At 48.2% G+C, this 22,673-nt stretch overlaps 1 protein-coding gene across 3 annotated transcripts in view; it reads left to right on the top strand.

The window, feature by feature from the left end:
* Positions 1-22,673, top strand: part of pcnx1 (pecanex 1) — a 78,806-nt gene that overhangs the window by 45,401 nt on the left and 10,732 nt on the right. For all 3 annotated transcript variants that reach the window (XR_005037831.1, XM_036955352.1, XM_036955351.1), the window contains exons 15-27: positions 405-496; positions 1,256-1,365; positions 1,555-1,660; positions 6,266-6,358; positions 7,136-7,286; positions 7,793-7,934; positions 8,873-9,050; positions 14,611-14,719; positions 15,041-15,170; positions 15,589-15,647; positions 17,130-17,345; positions 18,416-18,669; positions 19,830-20,060. Coding sequence is in view for 2 of the 3 variants with exons in the window: in XM_036955352.1 (XP_036811247.1) it covers positions 405-496; positions 1,256-1,365; positions 1,555-1,660; positions 6,266-6,358; positions 7,136-7,286; positions 7,793-7,934; positions 8,873-9,050; positions 14,611-14,719; positions 15,041-15,170; positions 15,589-15,647; positions 17,130-17,345; positions 18,416-18,669; positions 19,830-20,060 (1,871 nt within the window). In the remaining variant the exon portion in view is untranslated. The remainder of the gene's footprint in view (positions 1-404; positions 497-1,255; positions 1,366-1,554; positions 1,661-6,265; positions 6,359-7,135; positions 7,287-7,792; positions 7,935-8,872; positions 9,051-14,610; positions 14,720-15,040; positions 15,171-15,588; positions 15,648-17,129; positions 17,346-18,415; positions 18,670-19,829; positions 20,061-22,673) is intronic.

The following is a 22,673-nucleotide window of genomic DNA, read 5'->3' on the forward strand; positions in this document are numbered from 1 at the left end:
GAGGGAGGGAGAGTGGGAGAGAGAGGGAGGGAGAGTGGGAGAGAGAGGGAGGGAGAGTGGGAGAGAGAGGGTGGGAGAGAGAGGGTGGGAGAGAGAGGGTGGGAGAGAGAGGGTGGGAGAGAGAGGGTGGGAGAGAGAGGGTGGGAGAGAGAGGGTGGGAGAGAGAGGGAGGGAGAGTGGGAGAGAGAGGGAGGGAGAGTGGGAGAGAGAGGGAGGGAGAGTGGGAGAGAGAGGGAGGGAGAGTGGGAGAGAGAGGGAGGGAGAGTGGGAGAGGGAGGGAGGGAGTGGGAGATGGAGGGTGGGAGAGAGAGAGAGAGAGAGATGGTTTTTGTTGCACCAAATGTCCAAACCACTATTGTGATGTGTTGCTGACCTCTTCTTCTCCACCTGCTTCCCCCACACAGCCTCCACCAGCCTTCTGTCATCGCTCTACAGTGTCCTGCGAAGCGCAGTCACCGTGGCCCTGCTCTACGGCCTCTGCTACGGGGCCCTAAAGGTCAGAACCATCCTCACCCCTCTGTCCCTCTATCTAACAGGAGACCTGGGAACCATCCTCTCATCCCTGTGTTGTTCTAACCCCTCTGTCCCTCTATCTAACAGGAGACCTGGGAACCATCCTCTCATCCCTGTGTTGTTCTAACCCCTGTATGTCCCTCTATCTAACAGGAGACCTGGGAACCATCCTCTCATCCCTGTGTTGTTCTAACCCCTCTGTCCCTCTATCTAACAGGAGACCTAGGAACCATCCTCTCATCCCTGTGTTGTTCTAACCCCTGTATGTTCCTCTATCTAACAGGAGACCTGGGAACCATCCTCTCATCCCTGTGTTGTTCTAACCCCTCTGTCCCTCTATCTAACAGGAGACCTGGGAACCATCCTCTCATCCCTGTGTTGTTCTAACCCCTGTATGTTCCTCTATCTAACAGGAGACCTGGGAACCATCCTCTCATCCCTGTGTTGTTCTAACCCCTGTATGTTCCTCTATCTAACAGGAGACCTGGGAACCTCAGCACATCCCTGTGTTGTTCTAACCCCTGTATGTTCCTCTATCTAACAGGAGACCTGGGAACCATCCTCTCATCCCTGTGTTGTTCTAACCCCTCCCTGTCCCTCTATCTAACAGGAGACCTGGGAACCATCCTCTCATCCCTGTGTTGTTCTAACCCCTGTATGTTCCTCTATCTAACAGGAGACCTGGGAACCATCCTCTCATCCCTGTGTTGTTCTAACCCCTGTATGTTCCTCTATCTAACAGGAGACCTGGGAACCTCAGCACATCCCTGTGTTGTTCTCGTTGTTCTGCGGTATCCTGGTGGCGGTCTCCTACCATCTGAGCCGGCAGAGCAGTGACCCCTCTGTCCTGATGTGAGTCTATCCTCCAGGACCTCCCCTTCTATCTGACAACACATATTTCTACATGCAACAACTCCACTATTCTCTGGGACTTGATGACCTTTGACCTTTGACATACTACTCCCTGGACTATATTGGTTTTAACCAGTGGTCTGGACTGTGTTTTCCACTGACCTCGTTGCCTTGTCCCCTTTTCCATAGTTCCTTGGTGCATTCCAAGCTTCTGCCCAACATGAAAGAAAAGAACTCAGAAGACCCCCTGTCTGAGGTCCAGGATCCTTTACCAGAGAAACTCAGGGGTTCTGTGGTGAGTAGTTAGTTAGTTAGTTAGTTGTCTGAGGTCCAGGATCCTTTACCAGAGAAACTCAGGGGTTCTGTGGTGAGTTAGTTAGTTAGTTGTCTGAGGTCCAGGATCCTTTACCTGAGAAACTCAGGGGTTCTGTGGTGAGTAGTTAGTTAGTTAGTTGTCTGAGGTCCAGGATCCTTTACCAGAGAAACTCAGTGGTTCTGTGGTGAGTAGTTAGTTAGTTAGTTAGTTGTCTGAGGTCCAGGATCCTTTACCAGAGAAACTCAGGGGTTCTGTGGTGAGTTAGTTAGTTAGTTGTCTGAGGTCCAGGATCCTTTACCAGAGAAACTCAGGGGTTCTGTGGTGAGTAGTTAGTTGGTTGGTTAGTTACTTAGTTGTCTGAGGTCCAGGATCCTTTACCAGAGAAACTCAGGGGTTCTGTGGTGAGTTAGTTAGTTAGTTGTCTGAGGTCCAGGATCCTTTACCTGAGAAACTCAGGGGTTCTGTGGTGAGTTAGTTAGTTAGTTGTCTGAGGTCCAGGATCCTTTACCAGAGAAACTCAGGGGTTCTGTGGTGAGTAAGTTGTCTGAGGTCCAGGATCCTTTACCTGAGAAACTCAGGGGTTCTGTGGTGAGTAGTTAGTTAGTTAGTTGTCTGAGGTGCAGAGTCCTCATCCTGAGAAACTCAGGGGTTCTGTGGTGAGTAGTTAGTTAGTTAGTTGTCTGAGGTGCAGAGTCCTCATCCTGAGAAACTCAGGGGTTCTGTGGTGAGTAGTTAGTTAGTTAGTTAGTTGTCTGAGGTCCAGGATCCTTTACCTGAGAAACTCAGGGGTTCTGTGGTGAGTTAGTTGTCTGAGGTGCAGAGTCCTCATCCTGAAGTGTTCTGTAGTTAGTGGTTGTTGTAATATTGACTGGTTCTAATCAGGCTTCATTATCGAGTCTTTGTAAATCCACCCCCCCCCCCTTCTGTCTCCTACCCCTCCCTCTCTGTCTCCTACCCCTCCCTCTCTGTCTCCTACCCCTCCCTCTCTGTCTCCTACCCCTCCCTCTCTGTCTCCTACCCCTCCCTCTCTGTCTCCTACCCCTCCCTCTCTGTCTCCTACCCCTCCCTCTCTGTCTCCTACCCCTCCCTCTCTGTCTCCTACCCCTCCCTATCTGTCTCCTACCCCTCTCTCTCTGTCTCCTACCCCTCTCTCTCTGTCTCCTACACTCTCCCTCTCTGTCTCCTAACCCTCCTGTAATGTCTCTAGGCCGTAGGCCCTCCTCTCTGTCTCCTAACCCTCCTGTAATGTCTCTAGGCCGTAGGCCGCCCTCTCTGTCTCCTAACCCTCCTGTAATGTCTCTAGGCCGTAGGCCGCCCTCTCTGTCTCCTAACCCTCCTGTAATGTCTCTAGGCCGTCGGCCGCCCTCTCTGTCTCCTAACCCTCCTGTAATGTCTCTAGGCCGTAGGCCCTCCTCTCTGTCTCCTAACCCTCCTGTAATGTCTCTAGGCCGTAGGCCCTCCTCTCTGTCTCCTAACCCTCCTGTAATGTATCTAGGCCGTAGGCCCTCCTCTCTGTCTCCTAACCCTCCTGTAATGTCTCTAGGCCGTAGGCCCTCCTCTCTGTCTCCTAACCCTCCTGTAATGTCTCTAGGCCGTAGGCCCTCCTCTCTGTCTCCTAACCCTCCTGTAATGTCTCTAGGCCGTAGGCCGCCCTCTCTGTCTCCTAACCCTCCTGTAATGTCTCTAGGCCGTAGGCCGCCCTCTCTGTCTCCTAACCCTCCTGTAATGTCTCTAGGCCGTAGGCCGCCCTCTCTGTCTCCTAACCCTCCTGTAATGTCTCTAGGCCGTAGGCCCTCCTCTCTGTCTCCTAACCCTCCTGTAATGTCTCTAGGCCGTAGGCCCTCCTCTGTCTCCTAACCCTCCTGTAATGTCTCTAGGCCGTAGGCCCTCCTCTCTGTCTCCTAACCCTCCTGTAATGTCTCTAGGCCGTAGGCCCTGCTCTCTGTCTCCTAACCCTCCTGTAATGTCTCTAGGCCGTAGGCCGCCCTCTCTGTCTCCTAACCCTCCTGTAATGTCTCTAGGCCGTAGGCCGCCCTCTCTGTCTCCTAACCCTCCTGTAATGTCTCTAGGCCGTAGGCCCTCCTCTGTCTCCTAACCCTCCTGTAATGTCTCTAGGCCGTAGGCCCTCCTCTCTGTCTCCTAACCCTCCTGTAATGTCTCTAGGCCGTAGGCCGCCCTCTGTCTCCAAACCCTCCTGTAATGTCTCTAGGCCGTAGGCCGCCCTCTCTGTCTCCTAACCCTCCTGTAATGTCTCTAGGCCGTAGGCCCTCCTCTGTCTCCAAACCCTCCTGTAATGTCTCTAGGCCGTAGGCCGCCCTCTATGTCTCCAAACCCTCCTGTAATGTCTCTAGGCCGTAGGCCCTCCTCTCTGTCTCCTAACCCTCCTGTAATGTCTCTAGGCCGTAGGCCCTCCTCTCTGTCTCCTAACCCTCCTGTAATGTCTCTAGGCCGTAGGCCCTCCTCTCTGTCTCCTAACCCTCCCTCTCTGTCTCTAGGCCGTAGGCCCTCCTCTCTGTCTCCTAACCCTCCCTCTCTGTCTCTAGGCCGTAGGCCCTCCTCTCTGTCTCCTAACCCTCCTGTAATGTCTCTAGGCCGTAGGCCCTCCTCTCTGTCTCCTAACCCTCCTGTAATGTCTCTAGGCCGTAGGCCGCCCTCTCTGTCTCCTAACCCTCCTGTAATGTCTCTAGGCCGTTGACCCTCCTCTCTGTCTCCTAACCCTCCTGTAATGTCTCTAGGCCGTAGGCCCTCCTCTCTGTCTCCTAACCCTCCCTCTCTGTCTCTAGGCCGTAGGCCCTCCTCTCTGTCTCCTAACCCTCCTGTAATGTCTCTAGGCCGTAGGCCCTCCTCTCTGTCTCCTAACCCTCCTGTAATGTCTCTAGGCCGTAGGCCGCCCTCTCTGTCTCCTAACCCTCCTGTAATGTCTCTAGGCCGTTGACCCTCCTCTCTGTCTCCTAACCCTCCTGTAATGTCTCTAGGCCGTAGGCCCTCCTCTCTGTCTCCTAACCCTCCCTCTCTGTCTCTAGGCCGTAGGCCCTCCTCTCTGTCTCCTAACCCTCCTGTAATGTCTCTAGGCCGTAGGCCCTCCTCTCTGTCTCCTAACCCTCCTGTAATGTCTCTAGGCCGTAGGCCGCCCTCTCTGTCTCCTAACCCTCCTGTAATGTCTCTAGGCCGTTGACCCTCCTCTCTGTCTCCTAACCCTCCTGTAATGTCTCTAGGCCGTAGGCCCTCCTCTCTGTCTCCTAACCCTCCCTCTCTGTCTCTAGGCCGTAGGCCCTCCTCTCTGTCTCCTAACCCTCCTGTAATGTCTCTAGGCCGTAGGCCCTCCTCTCTGTCTCCTAACCCTCCTGTAATGTCTCTAGGCCGTAGGCCCTCCTCTCTGTCTCCTAACCCTCCTGTAATGTCTCTAGGCCGTAGGCCCTCCTCTCTGTCTCCTAACCCTCCTGTAATGTCTCTAGGCCGTTGACCAAGGATGTGTAATTCCAAACCTTACTGTTCTGACATCAGGCATCAATATCAACCACCTCTGGTTCTCGCCTGGTCTCAGATCTGTTAGTGTTGGCTCACAGCCCATGGTTGTCTGTCTGTCCTCTCCTCCTAACCCAACTGTCCTCCTGTCTGTCCTCCTGTCTGTCCTCTCCTCCTAACCTAACTGTCCTCCTGTCTGTCCTCTCCTCCTAACCCAACTGTCCTCCTGTCTGTCCTCTCCTCCTAACCCAACTGTCCTCCTGTCTGTCCTCTCCTCCTAACCCAACTGTCCTCCTGTCTGTCCTCTCCTCCTAACCCAACTGTCCTCCTGTCTGTCCTCTCCTCCTAACCCAACTGTCCTCCTGTCTGTCCTCTCCTCCTAACCCAACTGTCCTCCTGTCTGTCCTCTCCTCCTAACCCAACTGTCCTCCTGTCTGTCCTCTCCTCCTAACCCAACTGTCCTCCTGTCTGTCCTCTCCTCCTAACCCAACTGTCCTCCTGTCTGTCCTCTCCTCCTAACCCAACTGTCCTCCTGTCTGTCCTCTCCTCCTAACCCAACTGTCCTCCTGTCTGTCCTCTCCTCCTAACCCAACTGTCCTCCTGTCTGTCCCCTCCTCCTAACCCAACTGTCCTCCTGTCTGTCCTCTCCTCCTAACCCAACTGTCCTCCTGTCTGTCCTCTCCTCCTAACCCAACTGTCCTCCTGTCTGTCCTCTCCTCCTAACCTAACTGTCCTCCTGTCTGTCCTCTCCTCCTAACCTGTCTGTCCTCCTGTCTGTCCCCCAGAGTGAGCGTCTCCATTCCGACCTGATCGTCTGCGTTGTCATCGCCGTCCTCTCCTCCTAACCTAACTGTCCTGTCTGTCCTCTCCTCCTAACCTAACTGTCCTGTCTGTCCTCTCCTCCTAACCTAACTGTCCTCCTGTCTGTCCTCTCCTCCTAACCTGTCTGTCCTCCTGTCTGTCCCCCAGAGTGAGCGTCTCCATTCCGACCTGATCGTCTGCGTTGTCATCGCCGTCCTCTCCTCCTAACCTAACTGTCCTGTCTGTCCTCTCCTCCTAACCTAACTGTCCTGTCTGTCCTCTCCTCCTAACCTGTCTGTCCTCCTGTCTGTCCCCCAGAGTGAGCGTCTCCATTCTGACCTGATCGTCTGCGTTGTCATCGCCGTCCTCTACTTTGCCATCCACGTCAGCACCATGTTCATCGTTCTGCAGGTACAGTAGAGCTCTGCGTCGTTAATCTCTTGCCGTTGTGCCCTTGAGCAGGGCACTAAACTGCTTTGGTGACGTTGTGATGTACCTGGTTTCTAACCTCTTTGGGTGTGTGTGTCAGGCAGTTGAGTTGGAAGCAAAATGCCTGATAAGAAAATTTGACAAAGTAGAATTTTTGTTCTATCACCATGTATAACCATATTTAACTCATCTCTCTCTCCCTGTCCCACCATCTGTCTCTCTCCTCTACTCACCCCCTCTTCTCTCTCTCTCTCTCTCTCTCTCTCTCTCTCTCTCACTCATCTCTCTCCTCTTTCTCTCACTCACCCCCTCTTCTCTCCCCTCTCTTCTCCCCCTCTCTCTTCTCCCCCTCTCTCTTCTCCCCCTCTCTCTTCTCCCCCTCTCTCTTCTCCCCCTCTCTCTCTTCTCCCCCTCTCTCTCTTCTCCCCCTCTCTCTCTTCTCCCCCTCTCTCTCTTCTCCCCCTCTCTCTCTTCTCCCCCTCTCTCTCTTCTCCCCCTCTCTCTCTTCTCTCCCCCTCTCTCTCTTCTCTCCCCCTCTCTCTCTTCTCTCCCCCTCTCTCTCTTCTCTCCCCCTCTCTTCCTCTCTTCTCTCTCCCTCCCTGTCCCACCATCTGTCTTGCTTCTCTCTCCCCTCTCTTCTCTCTCCCCTCTCTTCTCTCTCCCCTCTCTTCTCTCTCCCCTCTCTTCTCTCTCCCCTCTCTTCTCTCTCCCCTCTCTCTCTCTCTTCTCTCTCTCTCTCCTCTCTGTTGACCACCACAGCCGTTCCTGAGCTACGTGCTGTATTCTCTACTGGGAGCGGTGGGCCTGCTGACACATTACCTGCTGCCTCAGGTCCGCAAGCAGCTACCCTGGTACTGCTTCTCACACCCACTGCTCAAGACCAGGGAGTATTACCAGTTTGAGGTCAGAGGTAAGACTCCCTGAATACCCCACCACCCTGAATACCCCACCTCCCTGAATACCCCACCCCCCTGAATACCCCACCCCCCTGAATACCCCACCCCCCTGAATACCCCACCCCCCTGAATACCCCACCCCCCTGAATACCCCACCCCCCTGAATACCCCACCTCCCTGAATACCCCACCTCCCTGAATACCCCACGCCCCCTGAATACCCCACCTCCCTGAATACCCCACGCCCCCCACATACCCGACTGTCTTTCCTGCTGTCAGTTAACCTTTTAGGGGCCATTTTAACAGACTTGCATATTAACCTGATCCAGAACTATGTTCAAGGGGGTTTCAATTCAAAGTGCTTTTTCTTCCAGGAGTAGGATGAGTCTCCGTCTCCGGGAAACTGGTCCGATGTGTAATAGGTTATATTCACAACGTAGCCACGTTGCTAACTGACTGACCGAACCCTTTGTTTGTTTGTTTGTTTGTTTGTTTGTTTGTTTGTTTGTTTTGTATTGTAGGCGCGGCCCATGTGATGTGGTTTGAGAAGCTCCATGTGTGGCTGCTGTTCTTAGAGAAGAATATTCTGTATCCCCTGGTCATCCTCAACGTGCTGAGTGGCAGCGTCAGGGATCTGGCCAGTCCCAGGAAACTGGACACGGAGTGAGTTCTCTGCTTGTCTTTATCTCAAATGCTAACCTATACTGGTTTTAGTGACTTGCCAGCTGGGTCGTTAAACATGCAGTCATAAAGTCCCCTCTTCTTATCTCTCTCTTCCCCTCTTTCCCTCTCTCCATTTCCCTCTCTCCATTTCCCTCTCTTTCCCTCTCTCCATTTCTCTCTTTTCCCTCTCCATTTCTCTCTTTTCCCTCTCCATTTCTCTCTTTTCCCTCTCCATTTCTCTCTTTTCCCTCTCCATTTCTCTCTTTTCCCTCTCCATTTCTCTCTTTCCCTCTCTCCATTTCTCTCTTTCCCTCTCTCCATTTCTCTCTTTCCCTCTCTCCATTTCCCTCTTTCCCTCTCTCCATTTCCCTCTCTTTCCCTCTCTCCATTTCCCTCTCTTTCCCTCTCTCCATTTCCCTCTCTTTCCCTCTCTCCATTTCCCTCTCTTTCCCTCTCTCCATTTCTCTCTTTTCTCTCTCCATTTCTCTCTTTTCCCTCTCCATTTCTCTATTTTCCCTCTCCATTTCTCTCTTTCCCTCTCTCCATTTCTCTCTTTCCCTCTCTCCATTTCTCTCTTTCCCTCTCTCCATTTCTCTCTTTTCCCTCTCTCCATTTCCCTCTCTCCATTTCCCTCTCTCCATTTCCCTCTGTTTCCCCTCTGTTTCCCCTCTGTTTCCCCTCTGTTTCCCCTCTGTTTCCCCTCTGTTTCCCCTCTGTTTCCCCTCTGTTTCCCCTCTGTTTCCCCTCTGTTTCCCCCTCTGTTTCCCCCTCTGTTTCCCCCTCTGTTTCCCCCTCTCTTTCCCCCTCTCTTTCCCCTCTCTCTTTCTCTTTCCCTCTCTCCATTTCTGTCTCTTTCCCTCTCTCTTTCCCCTCTCTTTCTCTCTCTCTTTCCCTCTCTATCCCCTCTCTTTTCCTCTCTCCATTCCCCTCCTTTACAGGGTTGGAGCGTTGATGATAACAGTGGCAGGTCTGAAGCTGCTTCGTTCCTCCTACAGCAGCCCCACATACCAGTACATCACAGTACTCTTCACCGTCCTCTTCTTCACCTTCGACTACCGCAACCTATCAGAGACCCTGCTGCTAGACCTCTTTCTCATGTCCATCGTTTTCAGCAAGGTGAGTGGAACTAAGGGAGATGTTTTATTAGGGCAAGTAGAGCCGACCCCATTTAGTCGACTGGTCGATTTTGTTTGCTGAGATTGTTTTAGTCGAGCAGTGGTTAATGTATACAACAACAACGATGGTACAGGAGACGGATTCACGCCAGTCTGATTCACGCCAGTCTGATTCACGCCCGTCTGATTCACGCCCGTCTGATTCACGCCAGTCTGATTCACGCCAGTCTGATTCACGCCAGTCTGATTCACGCCAGTCTGATTCACGCCAGTCTGATTCACGCCAGTCTGATTGGACTAATCCATTGTAGAGGCCTGTCTGAGTGGATTAATCCATTATAGAGGCCTGTCTCAGTGGACTAATCCATTGTAGAGGCCTGTCTGAGTGGACTAATCCATTGTAGAGGCCTGTCTCAGTGGACTAATCCATTGTAGAGGGCTGTCTCAGTGGACTAATCCATTGTAGAGGCCTGTCTCAGTGGACTAATCCATTGTAGAGGCCTGTCTCAGTGGACTAATCCATTGTAGAGGCCTGTCTCAGTGGACTAATCCATTGTAGAGGCCTGTCTCAGTGGACTAATCCATTGTAGAGGCCTGTCTCAGTGGACTAATCCATTGTAGAGGCCTGTCTCAGTGGACTAATCCATTGTAGAGGCCTGTCTCAGTGGACTAATCCATTGTAGAGGCCTGTCTCAGTGGACTAATCCATTGTAGAGGCCTGTCTCAGTGGAATAATCCATTGTAGAGGCCTGTCTCAGTGGACTAATCCATTGTAGAGGCCTGTCTCAGTGGACTAATCCATTATAGAGGCCTGTCTCAGTGGACTAATCCATTGTAGAGGCCTGTCTCAGTGGACTAATCCATTGTAGAGGCCTGTCTCAGTGGACTAATCCATTGTAGAGGCCTGTCTCAGTGGACTAATCCATTGTAGAGGCCTGTCTCAGTGGACTAATCCATTGTAGAGGCCTGTCTCAGTGGACTAATCCATTATAGAGGCCTGTCTCAGTGGACTAATCCATTGTAGAGGCCTGTCTCAGTGGACTAATCCATTGTAGAGGCCTGTCTCAGTGGACTAATCCATTGTAGAGGCCTGTCTCAGTGGAATAATCCATTGCAGAGGCCTGTCTCAGTGGACTAATCCATTGTAGAGGCCTGTCTCAGTGGAATAATCCATTGCAGAGGCCTGTCTCAGTGGACTAATCCATTGTAGAGGCCTGTCTCAGTGGACTAATCCATTATAGAGTCCTGTCTCAGTGGACTAATCCATTGTAGAGGCCTGTCTCAATGGACTAATCCATTGTAGAGGCCTGTCTCAGTGGACTAATCCATTATAGAGGCCTGTCTCAGTGGACTAATCCATTGTAGAGGCCTGTCTCAGTGGACTAATCCATTGTAGAGGCCTGTCTCAGTGGACTAAACCATTGTAGAGGCCTGTCTGAGTGGACTAATCCATTGTAGAGGCCTGTCTCAGTGGACTAATCCATTGTAGAGGCCTGTCTCAGTGGACTAATCCATTGTAGAGGCCTGTCTCAGTGAACTAATCCATTGTAGAGGCCTGTCTCAGTGGACTAATCCATTATAGAGGCCTGTCTCAGTGGACTAATCCATTGTAGAGGCCTGTCTCAGTGGAATAATCCATTGTAGAGGCCTGTCTCAGTGGACTAATCCATTGTAGAGGCCTGTCTCAGTGGACTAAACCATTGTAGGCCGCGGGGATGACACATCAGTATCACCAGCAGTAAATTTACTGTTACCATTTCTAATCTACAATGTTTGTTTGGTTATGGTCGTTTCTGTTTTCATTCAGTATATTATTATTCCAGTCTTACCGTTGTCATTGTAGGAGTGGACACGTTGTTTACACAGCGAACAACCCTAGGCTACGCTTGTGAGGAAATAGTTTCGGTTTATTTCATTCCATTTATTCATTGTCTTTTTGTTTGGAGCGCTCCTGTCAATCTTGAGTAAGGACACACACCTGATTCCGCATATAGAAGTAGGACTAGTCTACCTGTGTAGGGGACTGGTCTACCTGTGTAGGGGACTGGTCTACCTGTGTAGGGGACTGGTCTACCTGTGTAGGGGACTGGTCTACCTGTGTAGGGGACTGGTCTACCTGTGTAGGGGACTGGTCTACCTGTGTAGGGGACTGGTCTACCTGTGTAGGGGACTGGTCTACCTGTGTAGGGGACTGGTCCACCTGTGTAGGGGACTGGTCCACCTGTGTAGGGGACTGGTCCACCTGTGTAGGGGACTGGTCCACCTGTGTAGGGGACTGGTCCACCTGTGTAGGGGACTGGTCCACCTGTGTAGGGGACTGGTCCACCTGTGTAGGGGACTGGTCCACCTGTGTAGGGGACTGGTCTACCTGTGTAGGGGACTGGTCTACCTGTGTAGGGGACTGGTCTACCTGTGTAGGGGACTGGTCTACCTGTGTAGGGGACTGGTCCGCCTGTGTAGGGGACTGGTCCGCCTGTGTCGGGGACTGGTCCGCCTGTGTCGGGGACTGGTCCGCCTGTGTCGGGGACTGGTCCGCCTGTGTCGGGGACTGGTCCGCCTGTGTCGGGGACTGGTCCGCCTGTGTCGGGGACTGGTCCGCCTGTGTCGGGGACTGGTCCGCCTGTGTCGGGGACTAGTCTACCAGGCCTGTGTGCAAATGGAGACCTATAAATGTGCCCATTTGGGGATCTGATAGTATTTCTGATTGTCTTAACTCATCACTGTGGAACTTCTCAAAGTCATGTTTTCATCGCCTCAAACAGCAAGTAAACAAAGTGTGTTTTTTCCATCCATTGAGAGTGACAATAGTTCCCCCAACGTGGCCTATTTGAAAAACATTTCAAGCTCTCTCCTTTTCGATAACCACTCAGCATGAACGGGGGGGAAACGATGTCATGCTCTGAAACGTCATGAAATAGGCCTACCTGATTACTTCTTATTCTTTGGGCAAATAGCCTACAGCCGTGTCTCTGTCCAGAACTCACTGGCCCAAATAGCCTACAGCCGTGTCTCTGTCCAGAACTCACTGGCCCAAATAGCCTACAGCCGTGTCTCTGTCCAGAACTCACTGGCCCAAATAGCCTACTGCCGTGTCTCTGTCCAGAACTCACTGGCCCAAATAGCCTACAGCCGTGTCTCTGTCCAGAACTCACTGGCCCAAATAGCCTACAGTCGTGTCTCTGTCCAGAACTCACTGGCCCAAATAGTCTACAGCCGTGTCTCTGTCCAGAACTCACTGGCCCAAATAGCCTACAGCCGTGTCTGTCTGTCCAGAGCTCACTGGCCCAAATAGCCTACAGCCGTGTCTGTCTGTCCAGAGCTCACTGGCCCAAATAGCCTACAGCCGTGTCTGTCTGTCCAGAGCTCACTGGCCCAAATAGCCTACAGCCGTGTCTGTCTGTCCAGAACTCACTGGCCCAAATAGCCTACAGCTGTGTCTGTCTGTCCAGCGCTCACTGGCCCAAATAGCCTACAGCCGTGTCTGTCTGTCCAGAGCTCACTGGCCCAAATAGTCTACAGCCGTGTCTCTGTCCAGAACTCACTGGCCCAAATAGCCTACAGCCGTGTCTGTCTGTCCAGAACTCACTGGCCCAAATAGCCTACAGCCGTGTCTGTCTGTCCAGAACTCACTGGCCCAAATAGCCTACAGCCGTGTCTGTCTGTCCAGAACTCACTGGCCCAAATAGTCTACAGCCGTGTCTGTCTGTCCAGAACTCACTGGCCCAAATAGTCTACAGCCGTGTCTGTCTGTCCAGAACTCACTGGCCCAAATAGCCTACAGCCGTGTCTGTCTGTCCAGAGCTCACTGGCCCAAATAGCCTACAGCCGTGTCTGTCTGTCCAGAGCTCACTGGCACAAATAGCCTACAGCCGTGTCTGTCTGTCCAGAGCTCACTGGCCCAAATAGCCTACAGCCGTGTCTGTCTGTCCAGAGCTCACTGGCCCAGGAAACTCTTGAGGGCCCAGAACATTTGATACAATGTTTCTAGTTCCTTCCAGACAGGCCATACATTTGATACAATGTTTCTAGTTCCTTCCAGACAGGCCATACATTTGATACAATGTTTCTAGTTCCTTCCAGACAGGCCATACATTTGATACAATGTTTCTAGTTCCTTCCAGACAGGCCATACATTTGATACAATGTTTCTAGTTCCTTCCAGACAGGCCATACATTTGATACAATGTTTCTAGTTCCTTCCAGACAGGCCATACATTTGATACAATGTTTCTAGTTCCTTCCAGACAGGCCATGCATTTGATACAATGTTTCCAGTTCCTTCCAGACAGGCCATACATTTGATACAATGTTTCTAGTTCCTTCCAGACAGGCCATACATTTGATACAATGTTTCTAGTTCCTTCCAGACAGGCCATACATGTGATACAATGTTTCTAGCTCCTTCCAGACAGGCCATGCATTTGATACAATGTTTCTAGTTCCTTCCAGACAGGCCATACATTTGATACAATGTTTCTAGTTCCTTCCAGACAGGCCATACATTTGATACAATGTTTCTAGTTCCTTCCAGACAGGCCATACATTTGATACAATGTTTCTAGTTCCTTCCAGACAGGCCATGCATTTGATACAATGTTTCTAGTTCCTTCCAGACAGGCCATGCATTTGATACAATGTTTCTAGTTCCTTCCAGACAGGCCATACATTTGATACAATGTTTCTAGTTCCTTCCAGACAGGCCATACATTTGATACAATGTTTCTAGTTCCTTCCAGACAGGCCATACATTTGATACAATGTTTCTAGTTCCTTCCAGACAGGCCATACATTTGATACAATGTTTCTAGTTCCTTCCAGACAGGCCATACATTTGATACAATGTTTCTAGTTCCTTCCAGACAGGCCATACATTTGATACAATGTTTCTAGTTCCTTCCAGACAGGCCATACATTTGATACAATGTTTCTAGTTCCTTCCAGACAGGCCATACATTTGATACAATGTTTCTAGTTCCTTCCAGACAGGCCATACATTTGATACAATGTTTCTAGTTCCTTCCAGACAGGCCATACATTTGATACAATGTTTCTAGTTCCTTCCAGACAGGCCATACATTTGATACAATGTTTCTAGTTCCTTCCAGACAGGCCATGCATTTGATACAATGTTTCTAGTTCCTTCCAGACAGGCCATACATTTGATACAATGTTTCTAGTTCCTTCCAGACAGGCCATGTGTAGCCAATGTGATTTATACGATCATTATTTTCAGCAGGAGATGCTTGCAACCTTCCGGTTACTAGTCCAACGCTCTAACCATCGATGTGTATTTTCACGTTCAATACAGTGAGGGGAGAAAAGTATTTGATCCCCCTTGCTGATTTTGTACGTTTGCCCGCTGACAAAGAAATGATCCGTCTATAATTTTAATGGTAGATTTACGTACAAAATCAGCAAAGGGATCAAATACTCTTTTCCCCCCTCACTGTAAATGTCAGGAAGGTAAAAAATGTAAGTGTTCTGTGTAGTACATATGAAGTTAACTCTAATATAATAATAAGAAGAACTCCTCCTCTCTCTCTCTCTCTCCTGTTGTGTAGCTCTGGGAGCTGTTCTACAAGCTGTGTTTTATCTACACCTACATCGCCCCCTGGCAGATCACCTGGGGGTCGGCCTTTCACGCCTTCGCTCAGCCCTTCGCTGTGCCTCGTATCCTTTTTGGTTTTTCTTACCGTGGTCAGATGGACCTCCCACGTGATCTCTACTGTCAAGACTATTTACTCACGTCTGAATGGACAACCTTTTTTTTACAGGTTTCTCCCCTTTTCCCACAGAACGGCTACAAATCTATAAATAATTGAGAATAGATACCCACACACTGTTGAATAACCTTGTTTTTCATGTTGATCATGTCCTGAATATAGTATAGATGTTAATTTAGCTGAGAGTAGGACTTGATGCATCTCGGATTTATCTTTTTAAGGCTATGGTGAGGTGTGTAAATGTCCTTGACTCCCCACTCTCTCCCAGACTCTGCCATGTTGTTTGTTCAGGCTGTAGTGTCAGCTGTCCTCTCTACTCCTCTCAACCCTTTCCTGGGCAGCGCCATCTTCATCACCTCCTACGTCAGACCTGTCAAGTTCTGGGAGAGAGACTACAAGTAATGATCTCTCTGATACTAGTCTGTCACTGTCTGTAGTCAATGATCTCTCTGATGCTAGTCTGTCACTGTCTGTAGTCAATGATCTCTCTGATACTAGTCTGTCACTGTCTGTAGTCAATGATCTCTCTGATACTAGTCTGTCACTGTCTGTAGTCAATGATCTCTCTGATACTAGTCTGTCACTGTCTGTCTGTCTAGCTGTTTGTCTGTCGCTCTCTCTCTCTGTCTGTCGCTCTCTCTCTCTCTGTGTCTCTGTTTCTCGCTCTCTCTCTGTCTCTGTTTGTCTCGCTCTCTTTGTCATTCTCTCTGTGTCTGTCTGTCTGTCTTTCTGTCTTGTCATTTTACTCCTCTTGGTAGATGTGTGTTGGTAGTATCAGTCGGAGTGAATTTCTGATTGATCTGTTCTCTATTGCAGCACTAAGAGAGTGGATCACTCCAACACCAGACTGGCTTCTCAACTGGACAGAAACCCAGGTGGGTGGAATCTGTCTCTGTCTCTGTCTCGGCATTTACATGACATGTTAGTCATTTATCAGACTCTCTTATCCAGAGGCACTTCATTCATCTTCAGATAGCTAGGTGAGACAACCACATATCACAGTAGTTAGTATATTCAGATAGCTAGGTGAGACAACCACATATCACAGTAGTTAGTATATTCAGATAGCTAGGTGGGACAACCACATATCACAGTAGTTAGTATATTTATATTCAGATAGCCAGGTGAGACAACCACATATCACAGTAGTTAGTATATTTATATTCAGATAGCTAGGTGAGACAACCACATATCACAGTAGTTAGTATATTCAGATAGCTAGGTGAGACAACCACATATCACAGTAGTTAGTATATTCAGATAGCTAGGTGGGACAACCACATATCACAGTAGTTAGTATATTCAGATAGCTAGGTGAGACAACCACATATCACAGTAGTTAGTACATTCATCTTCAGATAGCTAGGTGAGACAACCACATATCACAGTAGTTAGTATATTCAGATAGCTAGGTGGGACAACCACATATCACAGTAGTTAGTATATTTATATTCAGATAGCTAGGTGGTCAGTTTTAGTCTGCCCATGTTCTTCAATAAGTGGTCATCAACAATGTCAGTGCTGGTAGGAAAAGACAAGTGGGAGTGTTCAGATTTCACTTTTAATTTCATAAAATGATCATTTAAATTTGATCTTCTCGTCTAATCTATCAACTGGTATTACTCTAATCTCTAATATAATACTCTGATATATTACTCTAATCTAAATCTCGAATCTATTCTCGAATCTCTAATATCTAATCTAATACGCTGATCTAATACTCTAATACTTGTATCTAAATATCTAATCTATTATTCTAATCTCTAATATAATTCTCTATCTAATTCTCTGATTTCTAATCTAATACTCTAATCTCTAATATAATACTCTAAACTCCAATCTAATACTCTAATATATATAATACTCTAATCTCCAATCTAATACTCTAATATATATAATACTCTAATCTCTAATATAATACTCTAATCTCTAATCTAATACTCTAATCTCTAATCTAATACTCTAATCTCTAATATAATACTCTAATCTCTAATCTAATACTCTAATCTCTAATCTAATACTCTAATCTCTAATATAATACTCTAATCTCTAATATAATACTCTAAACTAAATATCTAATCTATAATCTATTTCTCTAATCTAAATCTCTAATCTCTAATCTAATACTCTAATCTAAATATCTAATCTCTAATCTATTACTCTAATCTCTAATCTAATACTCTAATCTAGAGTATTACCAAAAGTACTCCTATCAGCAGTTGCTGATTTTCTCACCTTCAGTTTGCTACACGATTCATATATATTGGTTGAAAATAAAAACGAGTTTGTAGAAACAGTTAGCAATTATTTTTTCCCCCCACATCTTGTTGAAGTTAATTTCTCCTTTCCTCCGCCAGGGTCTGACGACAACAACCTGAATTCTATCTTCTATGAGCACCTGACGCGCTCCCTGCAGCACAGCCTCTGTGGAGACCTGTTGCTGGGCCGCTGGGGGAACTACACCACAGGAGACTGTTTCATCCTGGCCTCAGACTACCTCAACGCCCTGGTTCACCTGGTGGAGATCGGCAATGGACTGGTCACCTTCCAGCTCCGAGGACTGGAGTTCAGAGGTCAGGAGGAGGGATGGAGGAGTCACACAAAATAAGCTCAACTTGCTAGCTAAATAGCTCTCCTTCCTCCTGAAGTGTGCACTCGTTCCCTACTCCCCACACGTTTTAAAAGCATTGGATTGGTGTAGGCTTGGCCTAGACGGAGTTCCCACAGTCATGCAAGTGAACAAGTGTATACGGGAGAAAGGACAGATTTATTTCTGACGCCATCTTGGTCTTGTAGAAGAAATAAGACAATAAGACAGGTTTTTATGGAAGTGGCTACACTTTCTATCGCGATGTGAAGAGGCTTTCTTACAATTCTCTCTGGGCCTGATTTGACTTGATATGAAACGAGTACAATTCTGCCTGGTTTATTCAATCGTTGGTTGATTGTCAACGGGAGACTTTTGAGTTCATCCTGCAGATCTCCAGTCAGAATAACGGCCTTTTACGTTTAAATCGTAGTGTTCACGAGGTTTTTCTGAAGCTGTCCTGTCATTGTTAGGTTATAGAGTTTCTGAAGCATTATAGCATGTTTCTGAAGCCGTCCTGTCATTGTTAGGTTATAGAGTTTATGAAGCATTATAGCATGTTTCTGAAGCCGTCCTGTCATTGTTAGGTTATAGAGTTTATGAAGCATTATAGCATGTTTCAAAAGCCGTCCTGTCATTGTTAGGTTATAGAGTTTCTGAAGCATTATAGCATGTTTCTGAAGCCGTCCTGTCATTGTTAGGTTATAGAGTTTATGAAGCATTATAGCATGTTTCTGAAGCCGTCCTGTCATTGTTAGGTTATAGAGTTTCTGAAGCATTATAGCATGTTTCAAAAGCCGTCCTGTCATTGTTAGGTTATAGAGTTTATGAAGCATTATAGCATGTTTCTGAAGCCGTCCTGTCATTGTTAGGTTATAGAGTTTATGAAGCATTATAGCATGTTTCAAAAGCCGTCCTGTCATTGTTAGGTTATAGAGTTTATGAAGCATTATAGCATGTTTCTGAAGCCGTCCTGTCATTGTTAGGTTATAGAGTTTATGAAGCATTATAGCATGTTTCTGAAGCTGTCCTGTCCCCCCCCCCCCCCCCCCCCAGGTACGTACTGCCAGCAGAGGGAGGTGGAGGCCATCACGGAGGGGGTGGAGGAGGACGAGAGCTGCTGCTGCTGTGAGCCAGGTCACCTGCCACATGTCCTTTCCTTCAACGCGGCCTTCGGACAGCGCTGGCTGGCCTGGGAGGTGCTGGTCACCAAGTACGTCCTGGAGGGCTACAGCATCACGGACAACAGCGCTGCCTCCATGCTCCAGGTGTTTGACCTCCGACGCATCCTGACTACTTACTACGTCAAGGTGAGTGGGAGGCCCGGCTGTTTAGTCTGCTGTTTGCAGCTATTCTACACTGGCGTAGCAGGTTGCTTGGAGGTAAACCGGAGAGGTTATCGGTTCGAATCTGGTGTTATTACAGATGAACCTTATGCAATCTCCTACTGCCCATGAGAACGGTACTAAACTCCTAAACTTGTTCTCTCTCCCTACTTCCTCTCTCCCTACTTCCTCTCTCCCTACTTCCTCTCTCCCTACTTCCTCTCTCCCTACTTCTTCTCTCCCTACTTCTTCTCTCCCTACTTCTTCTCTCCCTACTTCCTCTCTCCCTACTTCCTCTCTCCCTACTTCCTCTCTCCCTACTTCCTCTCTCCCTACTTCTTCTCTCCCTACTTCTTCTCTCCCTACTTCTTCTCTCCCTACTTCTTCTCTCCCTACTTCTTCTCTCCCTACTTCTTCTCTCCCTACTTCTTCTCTCCCTACTTCTTCTCTCCCTACTTCTTCTCTCCCTACTTCTTCTCTCCCTACTTCTTCTCTCCCTACTTCTTCTCTCCCTACTTCCTCTCTCCCTACTTCCTCTCTCCCTACTTCCTCTCTCCCTACTTCCTCTCTCCCTACTTCCTCTCTCCCTACTTCCTCTCTCCCTACTTCCTCTCTCTCCCTACTTACTCTCTCTCCCTACTTACTTCCTCTCTCTCCCTACTTCCTCTCTCCCTACTTCTTCTCTCCCTACTTCTTCTCTCCCTACTTCTTCTCTCCCTACTTCTTCTCTCCCTACTTCTTCTCTCCCTACTTCTTCTCTCCCTACTTCTTCTCTCCCTACTTCTTCTCTCCCTACTTCTTCTCTCCCTACTTCCTCTCTCCCTACTTCCTCTCTCCCTACTTCCTCTCTCCCTACTTCCTCTCTCTCCCTACTTCCTCTCTCTCCCTACTTACTCTCTCTCCCTACTTACTTCCTCTCTCTCCCTATCTCCTCTCTCCCTACTTACTTCCTCTCTCTCCCTATCTCCTCCCTCTCCCTATCTCCTCCCTCTCCCTACTTACTTCCTCTCTCTCCCCCATCTCCTCCCTCTCCCCCATCTCCTCCCTCTCCCCCATCTCCTCCCTCTCCCCCATCTCCTTCCTCTCCCCCATCTCCTTCCTCTCCCCCATCTCCTTCCTCTCCCCCACCTCCTTCCTCTCTCCAGGGGATCATATACTACGTAATAGCCTCTACCAAGCTGGAGGAGTGGCTGGCCAATGAGACGATGAGGGAGGGGCTGAAGGCCTGTGGAGAGAGGAACTACGTGGACCTGGACCCGACCTTTAACCCCAACATAGACCAAGACTACGACCACCGCCTGGCTGGCATCTCCAGGGACTCCTTCTGCCAGGTCTACTTGGGCTGGATCCAGTATTGTAACTCTCGGCGGGCCAAGGTAAGAACCGGCGCTTTGGATGACTTTATTCAGAAATATTTCTACTCATTCTCAAAATGTACTACTATAAATATGTCTTTGAGCACAAAAAAACACACTTCTCCTTCAGGCAATATGTCCTTTGTGTTTTTTTGTGGTGAGAAAATTGAATCACAGTTTAGACATCTGAAGAAGATAAAAAGATTTAACAACTTCTAATAACATCCCTCCTCTCTAATCTAACCATCCCTCCTCTCTAATCTAACCATCCCTCCTCTTTAATCTAACCATCCCTCCTCTCTAATCTAACCATCCCTCCTCTCTAATCTAACCATCCCTCCTCTCTAATCTAACCATCCCTCCTCTCTAAATTAATCCATCCCTCCTCTCTAATCTAAACATCCCTCCTCTTTAATCTAACCATCCCTCCTCTCTAATCTAACCATCCCTCCTCTCTAATCTAACCATCCCTCCTCTCTAATCTAACCATCCCTCCTCTCTAAATTAATCCATCCCTCCTCTCTAAATTAATACATCCCTCCTCTTTAATCTAACCATCCCTCCTCTTTAACCATCCCTCCTCTCTAATCTAACCATCCCTCCTCTCTAATCTAACATCCCTCCTCTCTAATCTAACCATCCCTCCTCTCTAATCTAACCATCCCTCCTCTATAATCTAACCATCCCTCCTCTCTAAATTAATACATCCCTCTTTAATCTAACCATCCCTCCTCTCTAATCTAACCATCCCTCCTCTTTAATCTAACCATCCCTCCTCTCTAATCTAACCATCCCTCCTCTCTAATCTAACCATCCCTCCTCTCTAATCTAACCATCCCTCCTCTCTAATCTAACCATCCCTCCTCTTTAATCTAACCATCCCTCCTCTCTAATCTAACCATCCCTCCTCTCTAATCTAACCATCCCTCCTCTCTAATCTAACCATCCCTCCTCTATAATCTAACCATCCCTCCTCTATAATCTAACCATCCCTCCTCTATAATCTAACCATCCCTCCTCTCTAATCTAACCATCCCTCCTCTCTAAATTAATCCATCCCTCCTCTCTAAATTAATCCATCCCTCTCTAAATTAATCCATCCCTCCTCTCTAATCTAACCATCCCTCCTCTCTAAATTAATCCATCCCTCCTCTCTAATCTAACCATCCCTCCTCTCTAATCTAACCATCCCTCCTCTCTAATCTAACCATCCCTCCTCTCTAAATTAATCCATCCCTCCTCTCTAATCTAACCATCCCTCCTCTCTAATCTAACCATCCCTCCTCTCTAATCTAACCATCCCTCTCTAAATTAATCCATCCCTCCTCTCTAAATTAATTCATCCCTCTCTAATCTAACCATCCATCCTCTCTAAATTAATCCATCCCTCCTCTCTAAATTAATCCATCCCTCTCTAATCAAACCATCCCTCCTCTCTAAATTAATCCATCCCTCCTCTCTAATCTAACCATCCCTCCTCTCTAATCTAACCATCCCTCCTCTCTAATCTAACCATCCCTCCTCTCTAATCTAACCATCCCTCCTCTCTAATCTAACCATCCCTCCTCTCTAATCTAACCATCCCTCCTCTCTAAATTAATCCATCCCTCCTCTCTAATCTAACCATCCCTCCTCTCTAATCTAACCATCCCTCCTCTCTAATCTAACCATCCCTCTCTAAATTAATCCATCCCTCCTCTCTAATCTAACCATCCATCCTCTCTAAATTAATCCATCCCTCCTCTCTAATCTATCCATCCCTCCTCTCTAAATTAATCCATCCCTCCTCTCTAAATTAATCCATCCCTCCTCTCTAATCTAACCATCTCTCCTCTCTAAATTAATCCATCCCTCCTCTCTAATCTAACCATCCCTCCTCTCTAATCTAACCATCCCTCCTCTCCTCTCTAATCTAACCATCCCTCCTCTCTAAATTAATCCATCCCTCCTCTCTAATCTAACCATCCCTCCTCTCTAATCTAACCATCCCTCCTCTCTAATCTAACCATCCCTCTCTAAATTAATCCATCCCTCCTCTCTAAATTAATTCATCCCTCTCTAATCTAACCATCCATCCTCTCTAAATTAATCCATCCCTCCTCTCTAAATTAATCCATCCCTCCTCTCTAATCAAACCATCCCTCCTCTCTAAATTAATCCATCCCTCCTCTCTAATCTAACCATCCCTCCTCTCTAATCTAACCATCCCTCCTCTCTAATCTAACCATCCCTCCTCTCTAATCTAACCATCCCTCCTCTCTAATCTAACCATCCCTCCTCTCTAAATTAATCCATCCCTCCTCTCTAATCTAACCATCCCTCCTCTCTAATCTAACCATCCCTCCTCTCTAATCTAACCATCCCTCCTCTCTAATCTAACCATCCCTCCTCTCTAATCTAACCATCCCTCTCTAAATTAATCCATCCCTCCTCTCTAATCTAACCATCCATCCTCTCTAAATTAATCCATCCCTCCTCTCTAATCTATCCATCCCTCCTCTCTAAATTAATCCATCCCTCCTCTCTAAATTAATCCATCCCTCCTCTCTAATCTAACCATCCATCCTCTCTAAATTAATCCATCCCTCCTCTCTAATCTAACCATCCCTCCTCTCTAAACCATCCATCCCTCCT

The sequence above is a fragment of the Oncorhynchus mykiss genome, chromosome 19 (genome assembly GCF_013265735.2).
Source record: "Oncorhynchus mykiss isolate Arlee chromosome 19, USDA_OmykA_1.1, whole genome shotgun sequence".
Lineage (NCBI taxonomy): Eukaryota > Metazoa > Chordata > Actinopteri > Salmoniformes > Salmonidae > Oncorhynchus > Oncorhynchus mykiss.